This window comes from Nematostella vectensis, chromosome 14 (genome assembly GCF_932526225.1).
Source record: "Nematostella vectensis chromosome 14, jaNemVect1.1, whole genome shotgun sequence".
Taxonomy (NCBI): Eukaryota; Metazoa; Cnidaria; class Anthozoa; order Actiniaria; family Edwardsiidae; genus Nematostella; species Nematostella vectensis.
The window spans coordinates 4,200,031-4,218,745 of NC_064047.1; the positions used below are offsets into that span (position 1 = coordinate 4,200,031).

Here is an 18,715-nt window from a genome sequence, read left to right on the forward strand (position 1 = left end):
TTTAATAGCATTTAAAAATGCTATTTGTTTTCCATATAATACCTATGACTTTGCACCATCCCTCAGCCAATCCTGGATACACGTCTGTAAGCCTGACAGCACATTCAGAGTTTGAAACTAAGGTTGGCTTGGTCATTATAGACGATTCAAGATAATTAGTCACTGCAGTCGCACAATAAATCTGCTCACGCTTGTAGCTGGGAGGGGAGGGGGGGCATAATATTGTTATCTTATTTATGCAAAAATCGCCAAAAGCGCTATTCGCATGCGGCTTGAGACTTTCCGCGTATGGTTCCCACGTCACAGGTAATACAAAAAAAAAAAAAAAAAAAAAAACAGCAACCAGTTTTGTTTACTTACTGTCGGGCCGTAGTATGAAAATTGTTCCCGTTCATTCAAAACTTCATTTGAGCTGGCAGATGCGTTGTTCAGCTCACATTGATGAAAATCGCTGCTTTCTGATTGGTAGTTAAATGATTGGCAGCTGTCATGTCCTACGCATTCGATTGCGCAGTCTACTTGCGAATCGACGAGCACTGAGGAAATCGAGTGATTAGCGAGGAACTTCCCTGAAAAACACGAGGGCGAGTTTTGTAAAGGTGTGAGTGTTGTTGAAAAGTAATTGCTCTGAGCGTTAAATTCAAATTTTATATTCTAGACCAAATTAAATATCATTCCTAGAGTTGTGCACCTCAAATTCTTCTATTTATAGTAAAAATAATCCTATACCAAGCAGTGTGCGCTCTAAAATACAAGCATTTTCATCACAACGCGATAATGATTTATACAGACTCGTTAAATTTAGAATAGCGCAAAATTTAAAATATTTAACCGAAAACGTGACTGGACAGCAAATCACCTGTGTAAAAATAGTTTGTGTCTGCTAACGTGGCAGTGTTCTGATTTATAATTGCCAAATCGAGCCCGGGGGTGGGAGGAGGCAACAATATTTCGGGAACCTAACTGAGGTTGAAGATGCAGTGTTTGTGTGAAAAATACTTCGGGACTTGGGGGGAGTGGTCCCTTAATAGAGGGTTGAAGACACAGTGTTTCAGTAAACAATACTTCGGGACTTTAGAAAGAGGTCACTTAAAAGAAAGTAGCGGTCTTATACGTGGGCACCACAACCACTGCATTGTATCAGTATCCAGCGGCGGATACAGGGGGGTGGATTAGGTGGATATCCACCACCCCTTTTAGAGTAAAAAAGTCACTTTGTTTGAAGAAAATAAATCTCTGAGGGACGAGGGTACTGTCCATGTGCCTTTGCCTGCTTGACTTTGCTGACGTGACAAATCCAATTCAGCGTGAAGTATTGCTAGATTTATGTGACCTTCCAAAAACCACTGGATCCGCTATAATCCGTCTATCCGGCCATTTATAACCCCCTATTTTGAAATCCTGGATCCGCCCCTGATGTTATAGCAAATATTACGAACAAGAGAATCATTGATACCCAATAGCGGACAACCTAGGAGCAACTCGAGGCAAGAAAGGTTGTCAGGCGCGCGGTGTGGCTGATTATCCGGGAACTTCAAGTTTTAAGGCGGGAAAAATATTGGCGGGAAAATGTTTACGCGCGCTAGTGTTTTCGAGTTGTTCGTGCCGTTCGTAGGCTATCCGATTTATGTTTGACACTTGCATATGTACTCCCGTGGGAAATCACTGAAGAAAGCAAGCGACTATGCTAGTTGTGTTCAGGGAACTTCACTTAATAAGAAAAGTGATGTTTCCAAGTTTGCCTTAGACTATGTTATTGGTATTTTTTCCCGGTGTACCCACACCGTCGCTCGAGCGACGCCTGCCTAAAAACACCTGCGAGGGAGGCTACCCACATTGGGAATTGCACCGGAATTGCACCATGTGGTGCAAATTCAGAATTTAGCAAAAATAAAAGCAGAAAACGGCAAAAAACCTTGTGTAGTTTAGGTATACGGACCCTTTTTTTTACGACATATGCCCCCCGACTATTATATTTATATAAAAGAATTTTTCCTACCATGAACAGGGTTTTCAAACTTGCTTTCTTTAACGCATCCACTTCTAAGTGGTGCCACTGATCCATTTGAACGTAGCAGTAGAAGAGCAGTAACATGCGAAAACAGCAGTTCCAGGCCCTTTATATGGCTTCACGGCGAGCAGCCGAAAAGATTATTTCCTGCTTGAAAAAAATTCGCAGTCAGGACATTTGCTGTTTTGAAAAAAAAAATAGCACCAAAGCACATGAATTAACGGATAACTAATAAAACAAATATACAAAGCTATAGATAATTCTGAAGCTCCAAGAAAATGTTCGTTTGTACACCTATTTTAATTTGTTGACTCAACTAAGAAAATGGAAAATGCCTCCTACTAGTACAAGTTAGAGAATACAAGTCTTGTATCATATTTATGGCATTTCCAGTGAGGCCCATGTAGTGAAAGCATGCATTTTAACATTGTTACCAAATTTTGTTTTATCTGTGAATCAAAATATGTTTTTCAATGAAACGCGTTGAACTTTATAATATCTACAATATTTGTCGTAAAATTTTTCATTTGCAGTAAAAGGTGGCACAAACAAACGATAACAAACAATAATGCACAAGAAAAGAGAAAAAACGTAGAGAATCACATTAAAATGTGGCACTTACCAATTAAGAATACTTAGTAGTAGTAAAATGTTCTTGACCTGATGACATAGGCCATCGAAAGTCAAGGAGAAAGACTTTATATCACTTCAGTAAATGATACTGCAAAAACACATCTAAAATGGCTTACATATTTTATGACAAATTCCTTTGTTTGCACTGGTGATATGAACGCAGGTGAGACTGATTGTTGCATGTCAGCTCAGCACACTCCCATGAAATCATGAAACCCGATTAAACGCGGCATTGTCGCCAGTTTACTTTCGGGCGATTATGTAACAATCTCTGATGTTTTTTAAAGGGAAGCGCGAAAGATATTTCAAAATTGTAAAAGCAGTGTGTGTGTTGGAAATTTATTGGAGGATGTGACTGATAATTTCTTGTCGGTGATTATCGCGATCTTTCATTATTTTTCTTCTATGTTAGGAAAACAATGAGGTTCTTCTCACTAGGGTTTTCAGATTACACGCGGCCTTATTCGCCGTCAAAAAAAAAATCTACGGCATTATTTGACTTTTGCTGTAGTGCGCTGTCAATCAATTATGCTCTTGACTTATCACAGTCTAAAGCAAGGCCTTTCTGAACGAATGAAGAACTGGACCGGTGAGAAGCGTGAAAAGCAACTTTGGGGTTATTTCAAGTCTTTCTTTTCATTGTACCCTGAAACGCCGGGGTACACAGGAGAAATCTCCTAATAAATAGCTTCACAATACAATGCAATACAATGGACTTTATTTACCCAGGATAGCAAACTAACCGTACAAGATATTTGCTATCTCAGGGCTCAATCGTTACGTTTTCTGGTTTCATCAGGCGTACGACCTGGTAAATATTTAGTCAAAAGCCATCATCACAGAAAAATAAGACTTTTATCCATTTAGCGGACTATTTTCTTTTATGTAGCTCCTCCTAGCTCGCAGTGGTACTCAACTTTTCTTTATTAGAGCAGACCTTCCAGTTCGGGAAGGAAGGGGGGGGGGGGGGGAAGGGGGGATTCTTCTGAGGTTTCCCCCTGGCCTGTGACACATCTATTAATGGACCTGGATGTCAACATACTGTATGCAAAATTGAATCGTGTCTTATTATGTTCAATCTAGTCTTTTAGCGCAGACATTTTCGCCGTATTTGAGTGGCTATTGGACCGTAAGCGTAAGAGTCTTATGTCGCGCTAGAACCGGCTCGACGTAAGCGCAAGCATAAGCGCAAGACGAACTGGAAGTTTTGATTACGTCTATGATACGCTTACGTCGCTTAAAACCGGATCAACGTAAGCATAAGCGGAACATAAGCATAAATTAACCCATCCAGCTTTGGCTCGTCGAGGAGGTATGGGCACTAGACTACGAACTGAGCATGCGTAAAACCTTGCGCTTACTTCGAGCAGGTTCTCTCGCGACGTAAGACTCTTACGCTTACGTCTCTCGTGAGAACCAGCCTTAACGGTCCAATAGTTTCCGTCTCCGCTTATGCTTACGTCGTCGGAAGAACCAGCCATTAATAGTTTTAAGGGATAGGGGGAGCTGGGTGGGAAAAGGAATGGCCCTCATGCCAAATGAATATTTTAGTTGCAATTTCTAACGCTAAATATGCTGGTCCAGCATTTTAGTAAAGATCTCCTTAAAAGTATCTGAAGATTGGACCCCTGATAAGGCAACTGGAGTGACACACCCTTTAGCCACAATACTATAAAAAGGAACACTACTGATCCCCGTTTTCCTTGCCTCTAACCCCTCCCCCATGACCCTAGCAGCCACGCCCTGATCTTGAATGTGCATTATGGCCGCAGATGTGTCTAAGTCTGACTCAGATGCGACCTGCTGAAGAACGTCTTCACAGCTGATGTTGTGTGCCAGCTCGAAGAAATGATGGAAGAGGCTTTCAGCCACAGCTTCCTGTTTGTTTTGGGTGGTGGCGTAGTCGATCAGACAATGGGCCTTGATTGTTTTCACCATGAGGGGGCTTGGGTTAAATTTGATGCCCTAGATAAATGTAGGATCATGTCAATTGTCTGGATTACTCTGAGAAAAGTCTAAGCATGGCTTACAGCAAGTTAGTCTTACTATTTGTAGCAATCAAGGACAATGAGATGCAGTTTTAAATAGTTAAGGGAATTAATAAGCCAATGCCAACCCAAAGGCCTGTGCAAAAAGGGCCAATATTGCGCTTTTGTAAAATTCTAGCTCTACTAGGATGGGGACGGGGGGGGGGGGGGGGGGGGGGGGTAAGTAGCCCCATGGGTTCTACACTCTCAAAGTTTTACCGCTCTGACAGAATCAAAGTAGAGACATTTATATTCATCAGCAATCTTTTTTTGTTTTCAAAGAAATATTTTAATTTAAATGTATAGCTAGAGATTGATTTACTTTACTTGGGGTACTTCTAGCTGGGTACCCTGTGTGCCTGGGGATAGTTCACCCAGGCTTCAAATAAAAGGTGGACAGGGCCGTTGCAGGCCTAGAAATTTTTGGGGGCACAATACAGAAACGTTAAGAAAATATTGGAGAGGGGGGGCACAGCCGCACCCCTACGGGTCATTTCCTTATGATTTTCCAAAATATTGGGGGGGGGGGGCCTAGCTGAGAAATAAGTCACAGACAAGAGACATACTAGCCCATTCCCCCACTCACCCTTTCATAGGCATTCACTCCTCATACTTACAGTGTTTTGCAGAGCAGGAACCTTTGAAACAAAGGGTACTAGCTAGGTATATATGGTATACCAGAAACTTATAGGTTTCTAGGTCAGCTAAATTGGTTGAAATACCCTCCCCTCCCACTTCAACCCCCACCCCCTTTTACCACATATTCCAAACACACAATCCGACTCTTGCAATAAACTGGCTATGTGTTATATCATTGCATTAGAGTAACATATGTGTTCCCTGTGTTGTGCATTGGATAACCCTTCTTCTTACCACTTTTCGGCAAGAATCTCCGGCACTAGAGAGAGCAGCTTCGGCAGCCTCTGCGCCATACTTGCCGGCCAGGTAGTCCAGTAATGGAACACCATCATCAGGGAGACTTGGATTCAGGAAGAAAGGCTTCCAGTTTACCACAAACTTTACATCTGTGAACGATTTGATGGCTTCTTCAAGATGCCTCTTCCCAACAAAACACCTGTATGTATAAATACCAATGGCCTTAATTTAACCCTTTCCTCAGGGTCAGTGAATCACATTTCTGTTAGTAGAGGGTTTCAGGTGCATAGCTAGGGGTGGAGGAGAATTCAACCAGCCACCTCCCTAAGGGGGTCTCACATTAATCTAAGTATATAGATCATCCTCAAAGGCGGCAGACAAGGGAAGGGGTTCTGGGTGGCATTTCGCCTATAGCACCCCCCCCCCCCCCCCCAAAAAAAAAAAAAAAAAACTGGGTGCGCTATACTGTACTACGAACAAACAAACGTTATAAATGCACGTTAAGAGTCATAAATGCATACAAAGTAACGCTAGATTGGTCGTCTTTGCTGGGATGAATAACTTGAAGTCAGTCAACCCTTAAAAAGCAGAATTAATTTTCTCTCTGTAGCTTATTTTTTCAACAAATTGTATCCCTAACTGCTTTTAGTCCAACTCACAAGTATCACGTATTGCAACATACACACGAAAACCTAAAAGAAGACCATTTTAAAGATAATACGTTTGGAACTCTTCTCGTGACTGACACTCACTGTTCGATTGTAAATTCCTTTGGACAAAAAAACATATCCTAAAAAGAAATATTTCACACTCACTGTGGTCATGTATTATCAGATGTGACATCCACTACAATAGTAGGACTTTCTGTGGCCATATCTATCGGAATACTGTACAAATCTCCGATAAAACAACCGACCACTCACTTATTTTGCTATCTTCGATGCGATCTAAACTGAAACCGATCTCGCTCGTGTTACACAGGGTACCCGATTGCGTGACCTTGAAATATGACTATGACTTAAAAAAGTGAGCTTGAAACTTTCGGTAAAATGTTGTTTAGCTGCTTTATAATCTCAATACTTGAAAAAAAAATATCAAAAAAGCTTGCCTACTTTTTCCGCTCCTTTCTTTCTCAAATAATTAAAGTCACGCTAGTTTTCACGGAGAAGTCACGCTAAATAGCTGTTGATTGAGTTGCCACGACAACATTATAATCGACTAATGTTTTGGGTCACGTGATATCCGAGTTCTAGGGAAATATCAGAATGAACGAAAACATGGCGTCTGGTTCGCCGACAGCGGTGTAAAAGATACCATAAACTGGGCAATAACACGGACTTTAGACATTTAATTTCTCACAGAGTATGTTTAGTCTCATGGCTAACTGTTTCTCATGGATAAAATGGAAGCGGGAGCCTGTAAAGTATGTCTGAAACGACTGAAAGATATATTACTGTTTCCCTAAAAATAAGTTTCTTTCTCGTTATTTTGTTTTGTCAGAAAAGTTACGATTTTAATGGTTGGCTTGGACAATGCAGGGAAAACATCCACGGTAGCCGATCTGAAAGGAGGTTTGTGTAGTTCTTAAAATATTTAATATATTGATAGTTTTTTTAATACTCGTAGAAATTTATACAACGAGTTACAATGGATGAGACTTTTTAATTCACGATTATGAATATTACTTATTTACGTTATTATCCCTTTAAACATTCCTCTCTCTCCTTTTAAGTGTCACACAAAATGCCATAAGTACTTTTGAATCAATCTTGAGAGAATCGAATCATGCCGAATTGTATTCACTCTTTTTGAAAACAAGTGATTTGAGATCTCTTACGTATTTCCTTCTCTCTTTTGATTGTATTTGTTGATAACAGAAGTTGCCCTTGTAAGTTATTCAATGTGAGTGAAAATTTAGACATTTACTTGTAATGTTGAGCCAGTTACTATGTAAGGCCCTGTTACATGTATACTTTAGTTGCAACTTCAATCAAATCAATCAATCAATTACATTTTTATTAACTTCTTACATGTTCGCAGAAATTGTTCTCTGAGACTTGAAGAAGTTTGTTTAAAAGTAGAAGCACATTTTACTCTTCGTGCAAATTCAAAATAAGAAAACAAGTTGCTAAGGGGATGTCACGTGAATAAATGCATAGGATTGACTTGGATTTATTTTTTGCTTGCTCTTGCTCTTAATAATTACAATTTAGTCAATTATGCTTATACTATTTTTGTGCTATTAGTAACCTTGCAGGTAATGTTTGTTAACAGACTTATGTACTGAAGAATTAATAAAGCACAGCAGATGTTAACAGTTTTAAAAACAGTACATGTCATTAAAGCAATCTGCTCTAAGCTCTGCCTTAATAGTTCTAGCAAGGAGTAAATAAAATTTAATATTGTTCATGTTTTGTTTGTTACAGAGGCTTTAGATGGTATAACGCCGACTGTGGGTTTTCTTTCGTCAAACTTCAACATGTATAGATTCAATGTCACTGTTTATGACCTGGGCGGTGGGGCTAAAATAAGAGGAATATGGAAAGATTATTACGCTGAGGTAAGGTGGAAGCTTTTGTCACTACAGTCTATTTTCCAAGTATAACTAGAAAGACTACAGACAAGCTATAGACATAGTTGGCATCTTTAGCCATAGGGGGATAGGCAAATAGGTCATTATAAGGTTTACTGTTAATATTCTGCCTGTCTATTTTTATTATAGTATTTATAACTGTAAAAAAACTACAGACAAGCTAGAGAATCTAGGTGGTATGCTTAGCCATGATTGAAATAGGCAAATAAATCAATACAAGGTTTAATGGAATATTATACACTTCTAAAAAACAATGATTTGAATAGATGGATAAATTTGGTTAGCTAATCACTCTTATTGCAGCTGGAATGCTGGATTATGAGAGCAAAGACATGCAAAAGAGCCCAGGCTAATGCTGTAAATGTAAAAAAAAACTATGTTATCACATAGGATTAAATCATATGACTTCAACCTTGATTTATTCATCCCCTACTTCTATCTTTAATACTATTGCCAGGATTAAATCATATGACTTCAACCTTGATTTATTCATCCCCTACTTCTATCTTTAATACTATTGCCATTGCTCTGATATTCCATTACACTCACACATGCAGTAGATATTCCACTTTTCAATAATAGCTAACTTTGCCATTCAATTAAACACTATAATTATATAACATGTGATAGAGCTGTCATATGAAACCTTGATATACAGTATTATCTTTAAGTTGTCATAACAGTAACAATATCCATAATACATTCTGTGTAGTTACATTTCAGAACTTGATTACTATTAATATCATGATGAATACGTAGATACAGTATCTATATACTTTAAGATAGGTAGATAGCAAAGTTTATTTTATACCTTTTGAAGACAAGGCTGAATTACAGGTATTGTCAGGCTACACTATTGTGCTTATACATGAACAAATGATTCAACGCAGCTGGCTGGCATACTTGTACAGGGCTTTTGGAATTACGCAGGAAAAAACTCAAAATTACGCAGGATTCTTGGCTAAATTACGCGCTAAATTACGCAGAAAATCAATCATTAAGCGCTAAATTACGCGGGATTTTGCAATACATTTTTCTTTAAAAATCAAAATTTTGCGGAATTCTTTACTGAATTACGCGCTAAATTACACGGAATATCAACTGTTATGCCCAAACAACATTTTGTACAGAAGGAAAGCACGAAATAACTTGAAAAGGTTAATTTTCTTGCGTGTAAATATCTTAGGCCAGTTTTCATTGGCTCCTAGCCACCAGCCAATTAAGAAAAATTATTTTATTATTAGTCCTAGGCCTTCGCAGTTTAGCAAAGAACGCCTAGTCATTTTATTTGTTTTCGGAAATTCAGTTCGAAATATCGCACTCTTACGAAGAATATCTCTCTTTTTTCACGAGAAATAGAGGTAACAACCCTAAAGGAACACATCAGCTGTGCAATTAAATGTTTTGTCTTTCAAAATTTAGCCAAATTACGCGGGATTACATGGAAATTTGTGGATTACACGGATTACGCGGAAAAAGCCAAATTACGCGCTTCCGTACAAGTGCGTAATTCCAGAAGCCCTGCTTGTAAGATACAAATACATAGTCCAAAGTGTCCAGTGTTCGTTTTAGAGGTTATCTTCTGTGCAAGGTGATGAAGGCTGCTGAATGCCTGTTTGGAGACATGAATTGTTTTATTTCCAGGTGTTTGGCGTGGTGTTTGTGGTAGATGCAAGCAATCGGGAAAGAATGGATGAATGTAGATCAATCCTACATGAAACTAAGCAAAATCCAAGGGTATCTGGGAAACCTTTGTTAATGTAAGTTTGTTTTATTTTCCACTTTCATGCCCCTTATTCTCTGTTTACAAAAGGGTTGAACATTCCTTGAAAAAATGGGGGGCATGGTATGTAGATATTAAGAAAACTGTCATGGGGGCAGCCACACCCCTACTGTGGGAGGGGGCAATGTCCCTCCAGCCCCTATAGGTTGTATAAAGTATATAGTTAAGGGCCGTAGCAGGAGGTGGGGCACTGTGGGCACATGTCCCCTCCCCCTCACCCCCCAATATTTTAAGAAATTAAAAGGAAATGACCAGGGGCGTGGCTGTGCCCCCAATATTTTCTTATTGTTTCTGTATTGTCCCCCTCCAATATTTCGAGGCCTGCTGTGGCACTGTAGTTTGATTGACTGCATGCTACTGTAAATAATCCCATATGAACAAAAAAGCTAAATTCTGGGCTAATTGAGATATATGTAAATGTAAGGTTACAAGACAAAAGTAAAAAACTTAAGAAACCCGAATCTTAAGTTAATCCACTGCATCTAAAAAGATCAATCTCTATTGTTGACCCAACCCCCTGGAACGCCCTCCCTGATGGCTTGTGAGCCACCCAGTCTTTAGATGTTTTTAAAGTTTCACTCACCTTTTTAATATATCTTTTAGTTATTATGTACTGTATGATGTCATGTTACTATTCGCCTGCTAAACGAACATGTCAAAAAAAGTCTAAAGCCATGTAATTTTTCTATTTCTATTCATGTCTGTATGAATAGTATTTATATTTTTTATACTTATCTTACTTATCTTATTCTTCTTATTTTTATTCTTATTTCTTGTTCTTGTTATTAATTATTTTATTATTATTAAGTGCTATTGGATTTTTAAGAAATAGCGCTATATTGTATAAATAAATTATTATTATTAAGTCTTCCCTTGCCTCAAGCAGGCTTTATTATACATATGTACAATATCCTCATTTAAACCCTTGTTGTTTGTCTACAAACAAGAATTTTGCAGAAGTGTATTTTATTCATTTCCTTTACTTTTTTGTTTCGCAGACTTGCAAACAAGCAGGACTTAGAAGGTGCCATGAATGACGATGAGGTGTACCAGTCGCTGGATCTTGGTGCCTTAATCGCTAAGCACAAATGCCCCTGTCAAGTGGTATGTTGTTTCACAGCAATGAACTAACATGTTAAAGACAGAACATGCCAGAGTTGGGCTAGCTGTGTCCAACACAGTGTTACGACCATCTTATAAGCATCCTGGGCGTTTTTTGTAATTTTTCAGGTCTCAAGAAAGTTCTAATAGGTGTTTTGCAGAAAAAAAAATCTCATTTTTGAGTGGCACATTCTAGCCAAAATTACTGATTAATTTTTGATTTGCCAGGCTTATGTTAAAATCTTAATATTCTTGGTTAAAAAACAAGAGATATGTCTGAAAACAGTGGGATAAATGTTTATCCTAACCAAGCTTTTGTTTACCCTTCAATAATTGTTGGGTTTGAGGAAAATTTGCAAATCCTTGCAATGTGTTTGACGTATGAGGTATAGAACATACACTATGCTCTTATACTAAGTTTTCTTGTTTTTTAGTACACATGTTCAGCTTACATAGGACAGGGAAATAAAATTGATAAGCAAATAAAGAAAGGTAAGTCATCATTCAGTAGAGAGGCACGACTCTTTATTGTATGCAGTAGCACATCCTGAAACCAGGTCTCACCTATCTCAATCTGTAATTCAGATTTTCTGAATATATTACATTTTTGTGGATTTCATTCTATTGCATTTTATTTTTGTGGCTTGTAATTTATCTCATTTCCATATTTTTCTTTCCTCCAGGATTTCAGTGGTTATTATCAGAAGTGTCTAGTAATTTTGCCTCAATCTCACTAAGAGTGGAAAAGGATATAGCCGAGAAGGTGTGTACAACTATTGTAATAACTAGCTAATAGGGTAGTACTGCTGGTGGCACAGTTGGTAGAGCGTTGGTCTTGTAATGCATATCTGTCAACCCCAGAAGGGAGATTTTCCTCCCAGATTGATTTGATTTACATTTTAAGGGACTGCCTTGGGATAATGATTTAGAGTAGAAATGCTTAGGCATCTTAGGAATGGTTTCCCATTTAGCAGACAGAAAATTAGGCTTTTATGTAAAATATTGATGAAATATAAAATAAAGGTTCGCATTCAAGGCACATATATGTGGGGAGTCTTTGTTCTTTGGGTTGAGAATAAGAGATGGCTGTGATACTGTAAAAGTTTACTTTTCTTGCAAATACCACTCAAGTTCTTTAGCATTCCCTTTAAATTGTATGTCAAGCATTTGGAGAGGTGGCCTTGGTTTTATGTCTCATAAAAAAAAACGTAACCAGTAACAATTAATACAGTAGATTTAGGTATACTTAAATGGTATACTAACTTCTTCTAGACACGGGAGGAGAGTATTACATGTTGCAAAAAACAGCTGGAAATATTTGTTGTTTTTCTTTTAGAAAAGAATAGATGCTGCAGAGAAGAAAGCTAAACTTGAAAGAGTACGCAAAGCAAGGGCAGAACGGTATATATTTTTGTGATTTTGAATCAAATTGAACTATAGTTTCACTTGAGTTGAGTTGAGTTTTTTTTTCAATTTTTACAAAATTATCAATTTTTTTTTAAGGGCCGGATAAGCCAGTTCAGGAGTGGATGTATTAAGTATATCTGTTCTGTATCCAGGGAGCGTGAAGAACAAGAAGCAGCTGAACGTGCTAAGAGAATGGAAGAGGAGTCTGATGATGATGTTGTGATAGGGGGTGGAAAGGTATAAACACTAGACATTTAATCACAATATGATTAATCTTACTGCATTTTTATTATTCAGCGAAATCTCTTTCCAACTGCTTTCTTCCTTTTGTCATTCGAACTAACTGCCATTCTGGAATCCACTTCATTTAAATGTATATAATAAAAGGCTGAGGTATAAACAATTTTAATTTTATTTTTTATTTATAAATTAAATGTTTTGGTATTTTGACACCGCTGCTTCAGTTTTGGTCTTCCTTATTTTTTATTATATTTTCTATTTTTTTATATTTTGTTTTCTTTTATAAAATTCCCCAAATGTCTTGCTTGATGGGTAACCCTTCGCAAGGCCCCCCATATGTAAATGTAGATGTTTTTGATTGAACAGCGCCAGGCTGAAGCCATTTCACTGCTGGCCAATGTAAACGCTTTAAGGAATTTGAATGACGCGTGCCAGAAGGCGATCCAGCTGTTGGAAATCGTCTGGGAGAGTTTGCAGAATACCGAAAAGCGCAGTAATTAATTGGTTCAATCGGTATTTTTTTATTAACAAGGTGCAGTAACAAATATATATATTTATATAATATATATTTCAGAAGACAAGTAAGCGATCGACTCCATCTCCCGACCCAAGCACTCCAGAGAAAAAGAAGAAAAGGAAGAAAAAGAAGAAGGTGAAAAAAGAGTTTTCTCTTGATGCTGTCGATGGAAATTCGTCTCCTGTCAGGGTAAGATATTTTATGGCTTTTTTTAACTAAGGGTGTGTCAATTTAATATCCTGAGGAGGGCAGGTAAGTTATGGGGGGACCTCAGGGTACGTAATTAAGCTGGTTTGTTATGAATGACGAGGGTTTTGAATAGTCAAAGCAAAAACAAAACAACAGTGTCCTGTAAGTAGGTATAAAAAGTGATTGTGAACAATATGTATCACTTTATCTCTATGTAATTATAAACTCGTTGTGTATAGACTAACGTCTGCCTTCAATTTCCTTCAGGATACTGTTGCCTCAAGCACAGAAGCAGTTAGCATGAATGGACTTTACAACAGACTACAGCTCTTAGAGGGCCCCGACAACCGAGCTGGCAGACTCGCCCCAATTACCAATTCACCTGAGCTTTCAAACACTGCGGAAGATTCAGGAGAGGGAAAGAAAAAGAAGAAGAAAAAGAAACGAAAAGGAAACAAGACAGCGCCAATCAGCGAAGACACAGAGAATGTCCAGGAATTACCGCCATTGTCTGCCTGGGGGACCCCGCCTGGTACGCTGAATGGCTTTCCTGGAAATGCTGGTGGTCGAAGACTTGAGCCGCTGGCTAGCCCTAGATTTTCTGGTACTAAAAATATCTACTGTATCATTAACACCATTGTTACATTTCGTCAAATTACCATGTTCGTCATTTACAACACCACATAATCTTCAAGTATTTCTGCAATATTCTTTGAACTCTGATCAGTGATTGACATCTGCTAAACTGCTCATGGTAAAATGCAGCTTGGAACTCCTCCTCATCATCATCATCACCCATCAGCAGCATAATCACCATCAAAATCACAATCTCCGTCATCACCATCATCAACGACAACATTATCATATCATTATCATTAAATCATCACCGCCATTTTTATCACCACCATCATCAACCATCAGCACCACCACCGTCAACATGATTGCAATCTGACCTTATTCTAATTCTGCTTGCGTATTTTCTGCCAGGCTCACCGTTTAGTGGTCCCTCCAACCAAGAGAGTGATGAGGTAAGGAAAGACGATCCTTTTTTGGACCATGACCGCCAATGCAATCGGCTGAAGTGAACCAAATTACCCTTGTGGCTTTTCAAATTTCATTTTAACCCTATTGTTAGTTATTTTGCACTGCTGATGTATACCTCATTTCTCCTTAGGATACCAAGCCACTTGGACCAATCAGGAACAAGTCGTGGGTGCGCACGCGCCCTAACAGTGAGGATCATGACGTCATGACGTAGCGCAGTTATATTAGTTTCCAAGAAATTTCCTAGAAAATTCTTAAGTCGAATTAGCAAATTATTATTTTAATTTTAACACAAGCATTGTACATAACGATATAGAATCACTTTTTCTATACTGAGAACGACTCACTCGTTTTTTTTTACTAAGAAAACGGCCAGCTTATATTGTCATCGTGCAAAAAAACACTGTAACTTCTAACATCCTTCCACCAAAGGGGAATTTTTCTTCACTATGTTTATCATTAAGAAAGCTCGAAAACAGGCGAAATCATGTAAATACTCAGAAATCCATCGAGGAAATCAAAATAGCAAGTATTGCTAATGCCTTTTTAGCAAGTGACTTCTTTGAACTTCGACAACAAAGTTCTCAATGGTACTCCAGTACTTAAGGTACTCGAGAAGGGAGGTACATTTTAGACAGATTTTTATCTTGCCAAAGTGTACAAAGTCATGTACATATGTCAGATAGAAAATGATATTTATTTAAAATATACAAATATTTGATAAGCCAACCGTTGCTTGTGTGTTCTCCTGTTATTTGCGTCCAGTTCTGAAGATTCAAAGACATTTAATGTGTTTGTTAAGCTTAAACCCTGTCGTAACGCAAGCGGTCGCAAGTTTTGAGTCCACTTGCGTTGACTTTTTGCGTCGAATTTGAACATGTTTAAATTTTGAACACAAGTTTGTCAACTTATATTCTCTTGTCTAGCCACCCAACGCAATTCAGTTCAAGTTCTCGCAAGTAAATTGGACAATTTTTCATCTCAAAACTTTCTCAATTTTGGCGATATAGATTATTATATGGCAACATCCACTTCTGGTGGAATGGCGCACCCTGATTGGCTGTTGAGCGGTCCGGGTCCTCCTGTAACGACCGCGGTCGTTACAAAAAAATTTCCGGACCGACGACTCACTCGATAAAAACAACAACACTGTAATAGCGATTTGTTGCCACTTTTCTGCAAGGATGAGTTTCAATAGTTATATTCAGACAGTGAGTTTTATTACATACTTAAGCTTACTTATCTTATTTTTTTTTTCTTCAAAATAATTTTCAATTTTGTTTACCTTTCTTCAGCAGTCGGTTCTGAGAGTTTCGCTGATGTTCATGAAGATTTTGTTCTCATTGACCATTCAGTGAAATCCAGTTCGTATTTCCACACAATGTTTTTATTCGTTCATGAATTGTTACCAACAATTTTGTGAAATAATTTAGTCCCAAGGACAGGATCAAAAAAAAAATTCACGCATGCGCACTAGAGACAAATTCAATGCAAAGAAATAAAATGGCGGCCCGAAACGTATAAACTCAAGGGGATCTTTGAAGGCTTCTCACACTTATATTATTGGTGTGATTTCCCTTAGCTTCGAAACCTCAAGTGTATAGATAACAACAAATAGTAAGGTCAGCTTCGATTGTACCTGTGTTATCTTCAATAGTGAATAAATCCTCTTATATTGCTTTTTCACGTGTTCGCATCGTGTTAACCTTCGTTGAGTTATCTTCACGAAATTGCGAAATATAAGGTCTTGGCTTCATAGATAAGCACTCGGTTTGTATTCTAGTACGCAAGAGAATTTGTATAGAGATCAAAAAATGGAAAATTAAAGAAAATAGACTTTCTAGCGGACTCACCTTATTCTTGTCTGTTTTTGGGATCTCTCACTGAGTAGTATGAACCCATTTTACTCATTCGTTTCCATTTCAGCACCCATACAAGACGTATGTATGACAATAATGAAGTGAGTCCACTATGAAGTCTATTTCCTTTAATTTTCCACTTTTTTATCACTATACAAATTCTATTGCGTACTAGAATACAAACCGAGTGCTTGGGTTACCTGTGTTTCCACTCGAATTGATCGTAGTGATGTTTTCTTTCACTCTAATTCTCCACAGACAGTAAGATATATTCACTAAAATACTTCTCTTGAATGAAGATACATTATGCAGGTAAATTCCTCGAGTAATTTGCGTTTATTTCCCGTATAAAGAGATGATTGCTACCTTTTTTTTCGCAAATAAAATTTCAGCAAACTTGAAATTGTCGCGCGCGTTGCAAAATCATTATGGTGGGAAATCTTGAGATTGTCATAACACAGGGAGTTTGAAGACGATTTTCCCTAAAGGAAATATTAACATAAAAGAAAGGATGTTTTATTGTGAAGGTCGGTAAATACGGCGTGAAATGCAATTTTCGATAGTCATTTTACAAATCCACCTATCGAAAAATCTTACAAATCGATTATTTCGAGCTTTTGAATTGAGCACTCGTGGCTTGTAAATCCAGAAAGAAGGGTTTCTTCTTTCACTTCAACACAGGTGCGGATCTAGATTTTCGTTAAAGATGGGTTTGGCTCAGTGACAAAGGGGGGGAGGGGTATTTTTTTTGTTACACATGGCTTTCTGGCAGCCCAAGGGGTGGTGGTTAAGCCTCGCTACCCCCCCCCCCCCCCTAGATCCGCTACTGCAGCAGCATAAGTTTTCCTTCTCGTACAAATATTTTAAAAAGCCCTATAATAAATAACTTATTAACCTCGCTTGCTCGGTCCGTACTGAGAAATCTCAGCCCTTGGTCTTTTTGCACAGACCTCGCCTGCGGCGTCGGTCTGTACAAAAAGCCCGCGGGCTGAGATTTAATAAGCGCTCGGCTAATAAGTAGTATGTAAAACAATCATACAGACCATAGCCGAGCATGCCGCGCGAGAAGCCCCAAGATAAATGGTATATTATATTACTGTGCGACTCAGTTTTTTTCATCACGCGGAAGCCCTGTGATTTCGCCTGCCAGTCCGGTAATCTATGTAACCACGCAGTCTTGACACGGTCGCCGCCACTCGAGAAAACACCTTCCTCTATCAAACTTCCAAACATCTAAGAAATGGAAAACAATTTTAGAAACTTTTACAGTTAAGGAATCCACAAAGAATCTTATGCCGGATTTCTCCTCGAACAAACTGTCGTGATCCGTTTTGCCAGGTCTTTATTCCCAAATTATCTGATCGGGTTTCCTGTGAGTTATGACGTCAAAGTCAACCACGTTCCCCAGTCCTTTTGCCTCACGGTCAACCACAGAAATCCCGGACAACGCCAGGGACTTGATTGCGTCGTACACAGTTTTTGACGCAATCTCTTGAAGAACGAGTTTGACATTGAGTAAGAGTACCACTTATCTTAACTTTGCTAAAGCCCAAAATTTTCTTGAATGCTTTCTTGAAACTCTTGATTCTTGCGCAATAGACAATGGGATTTACTACCGAAACCAGTAACGCAATGTTCAGTGCTATTGGGCCAAACACCATCAGCTTTTCTTTAAAGATATTTGATACAAATATTAAGCCGTAAGTAAACAGCCTTAGGGTAGTTACGATAATAAACAGCGCGCGGACCGAACTAAACTTGAGGCGATTTCGCGGTAGCCCTGTGGTGATGTGGTCAGCGGCAATCTGTCTTTGATGACGCCTACTGATTTGCATAATCTTAAAGGAGCAGTAAACAGATGTCAAGACACTTAAGGCCACAACAATCATGACAAGATACAAGTTATACGGGGAGAGAGTATCGATGGAGCCTGCTATGTTAAGAAGTATTGGTAACAAACAGGCTGCGGCAATGACGACTGTCAGGCGACGTGACGTTACGATCACCAAATGACGTAACGTGTACTTTAACGAGATGTATCTCTCAACGTTAAGAATCGCCAGGATCATGATAGAAACCATGGAATTAGTTCTTCCGATAAGCATGCTTGCGTCCTCCAGCTCACAGGGTGGTTCTTTCCCTTGCAGGAAAAGTGACTCCTGGGCCACATACAGCGGTTGTGTTATGAGCCCACTAACTGCATCACTGATTGCCATGGCGCCGAGAATCAAGTTGGACGTGCCACGAAGCGACCTGAACTTGACTAGCGATACAATAACCAAGATATTTAGAGCAAATGTAAACGGCGCAGTCGCTGCGTTGATGACAAGCGTCTGCAGAGCAAGAGCATGAGTAGTGGTTGCCCCTAGCAACTGTCGCCATGGATACTGCTCCCTGAAAAGACACCATGGACCATGCAGTTCAGTGAAGTTCAT

At 38.7% G+C, this 18,715-nt stretch overlaps 3 protein-coding genes across 3 annotated transcripts; 1 reads left to right on the forward strand and 2 right to left on the reverse strand.

The window, feature by feature from the left end:
- Window positions 1–3,345: 3,345 nt before the first annotated feature.
- LOC116620785 lies at window positions 3,346–6,334 on the reverse strand. The gene is made up of 3 exons (XM_048722066.1): window positions 6,300–6,334; window positions 5,545–5,746; window positions 3,346–4,609 (listed from the first exon to the last, which is right to left on the reverse strand). The coding sequence occupies exons 1-3, from the start codon at window positions 6,332–6,334 to the stop codon at window positions 4,211–4,213; spliced, it is 636 nt and encodes a 211-aa protein (XP_048578023.1). The 3' UTR covers window positions 3,346–4,210.
- Window positions 6,335–6,781: 447 nt separating this feature from the next.
- LOC5516717 (ADP-ribosylation factor-like protein 13B) lies at window positions 6,782–15,150 on the forward strand. The gene is made up of 13 exons (XM_001636688.3): window positions 6,782–6,970; window positions 7,048–7,118; window positions 7,974–8,107; window positions 9,785–9,900; window positions 10,922–11,027; window positions 11,459–11,516; window positions 11,708–11,787; window positions 12,361–12,425; window positions 12,584–12,668; window positions 13,246–13,377; window positions 13,645–13,981; window positions 14,365–14,405; window positions 14,552–15,150. The coding sequence occupies exons 1-13, from the start codon at window positions 6,912–6,914 to the stop codon at window positions 14,633–14,635; spliced, it is 1,368 nt and encodes a 455-aa protein (XP_001636738.3). The 5' UTR covers window positions 6,782–6,911; the 3' UTR covers window positions 14,636–15,150.
- Window positions 15,151–17,704: 2,554 nt separating this feature from the next.
- LOC5516718 (adenosine receptor A3) lies at window positions 17,705–18,715 on the reverse strand. Its single transcript, XM_032386608.2, has one exon. The coding sequence runs from the start codon at window positions 18,713–18,715 to the stop codon at window positions 17,705–17,707; it is 1,011 nt and encodes a 336-aa protein (XP_032242499.2).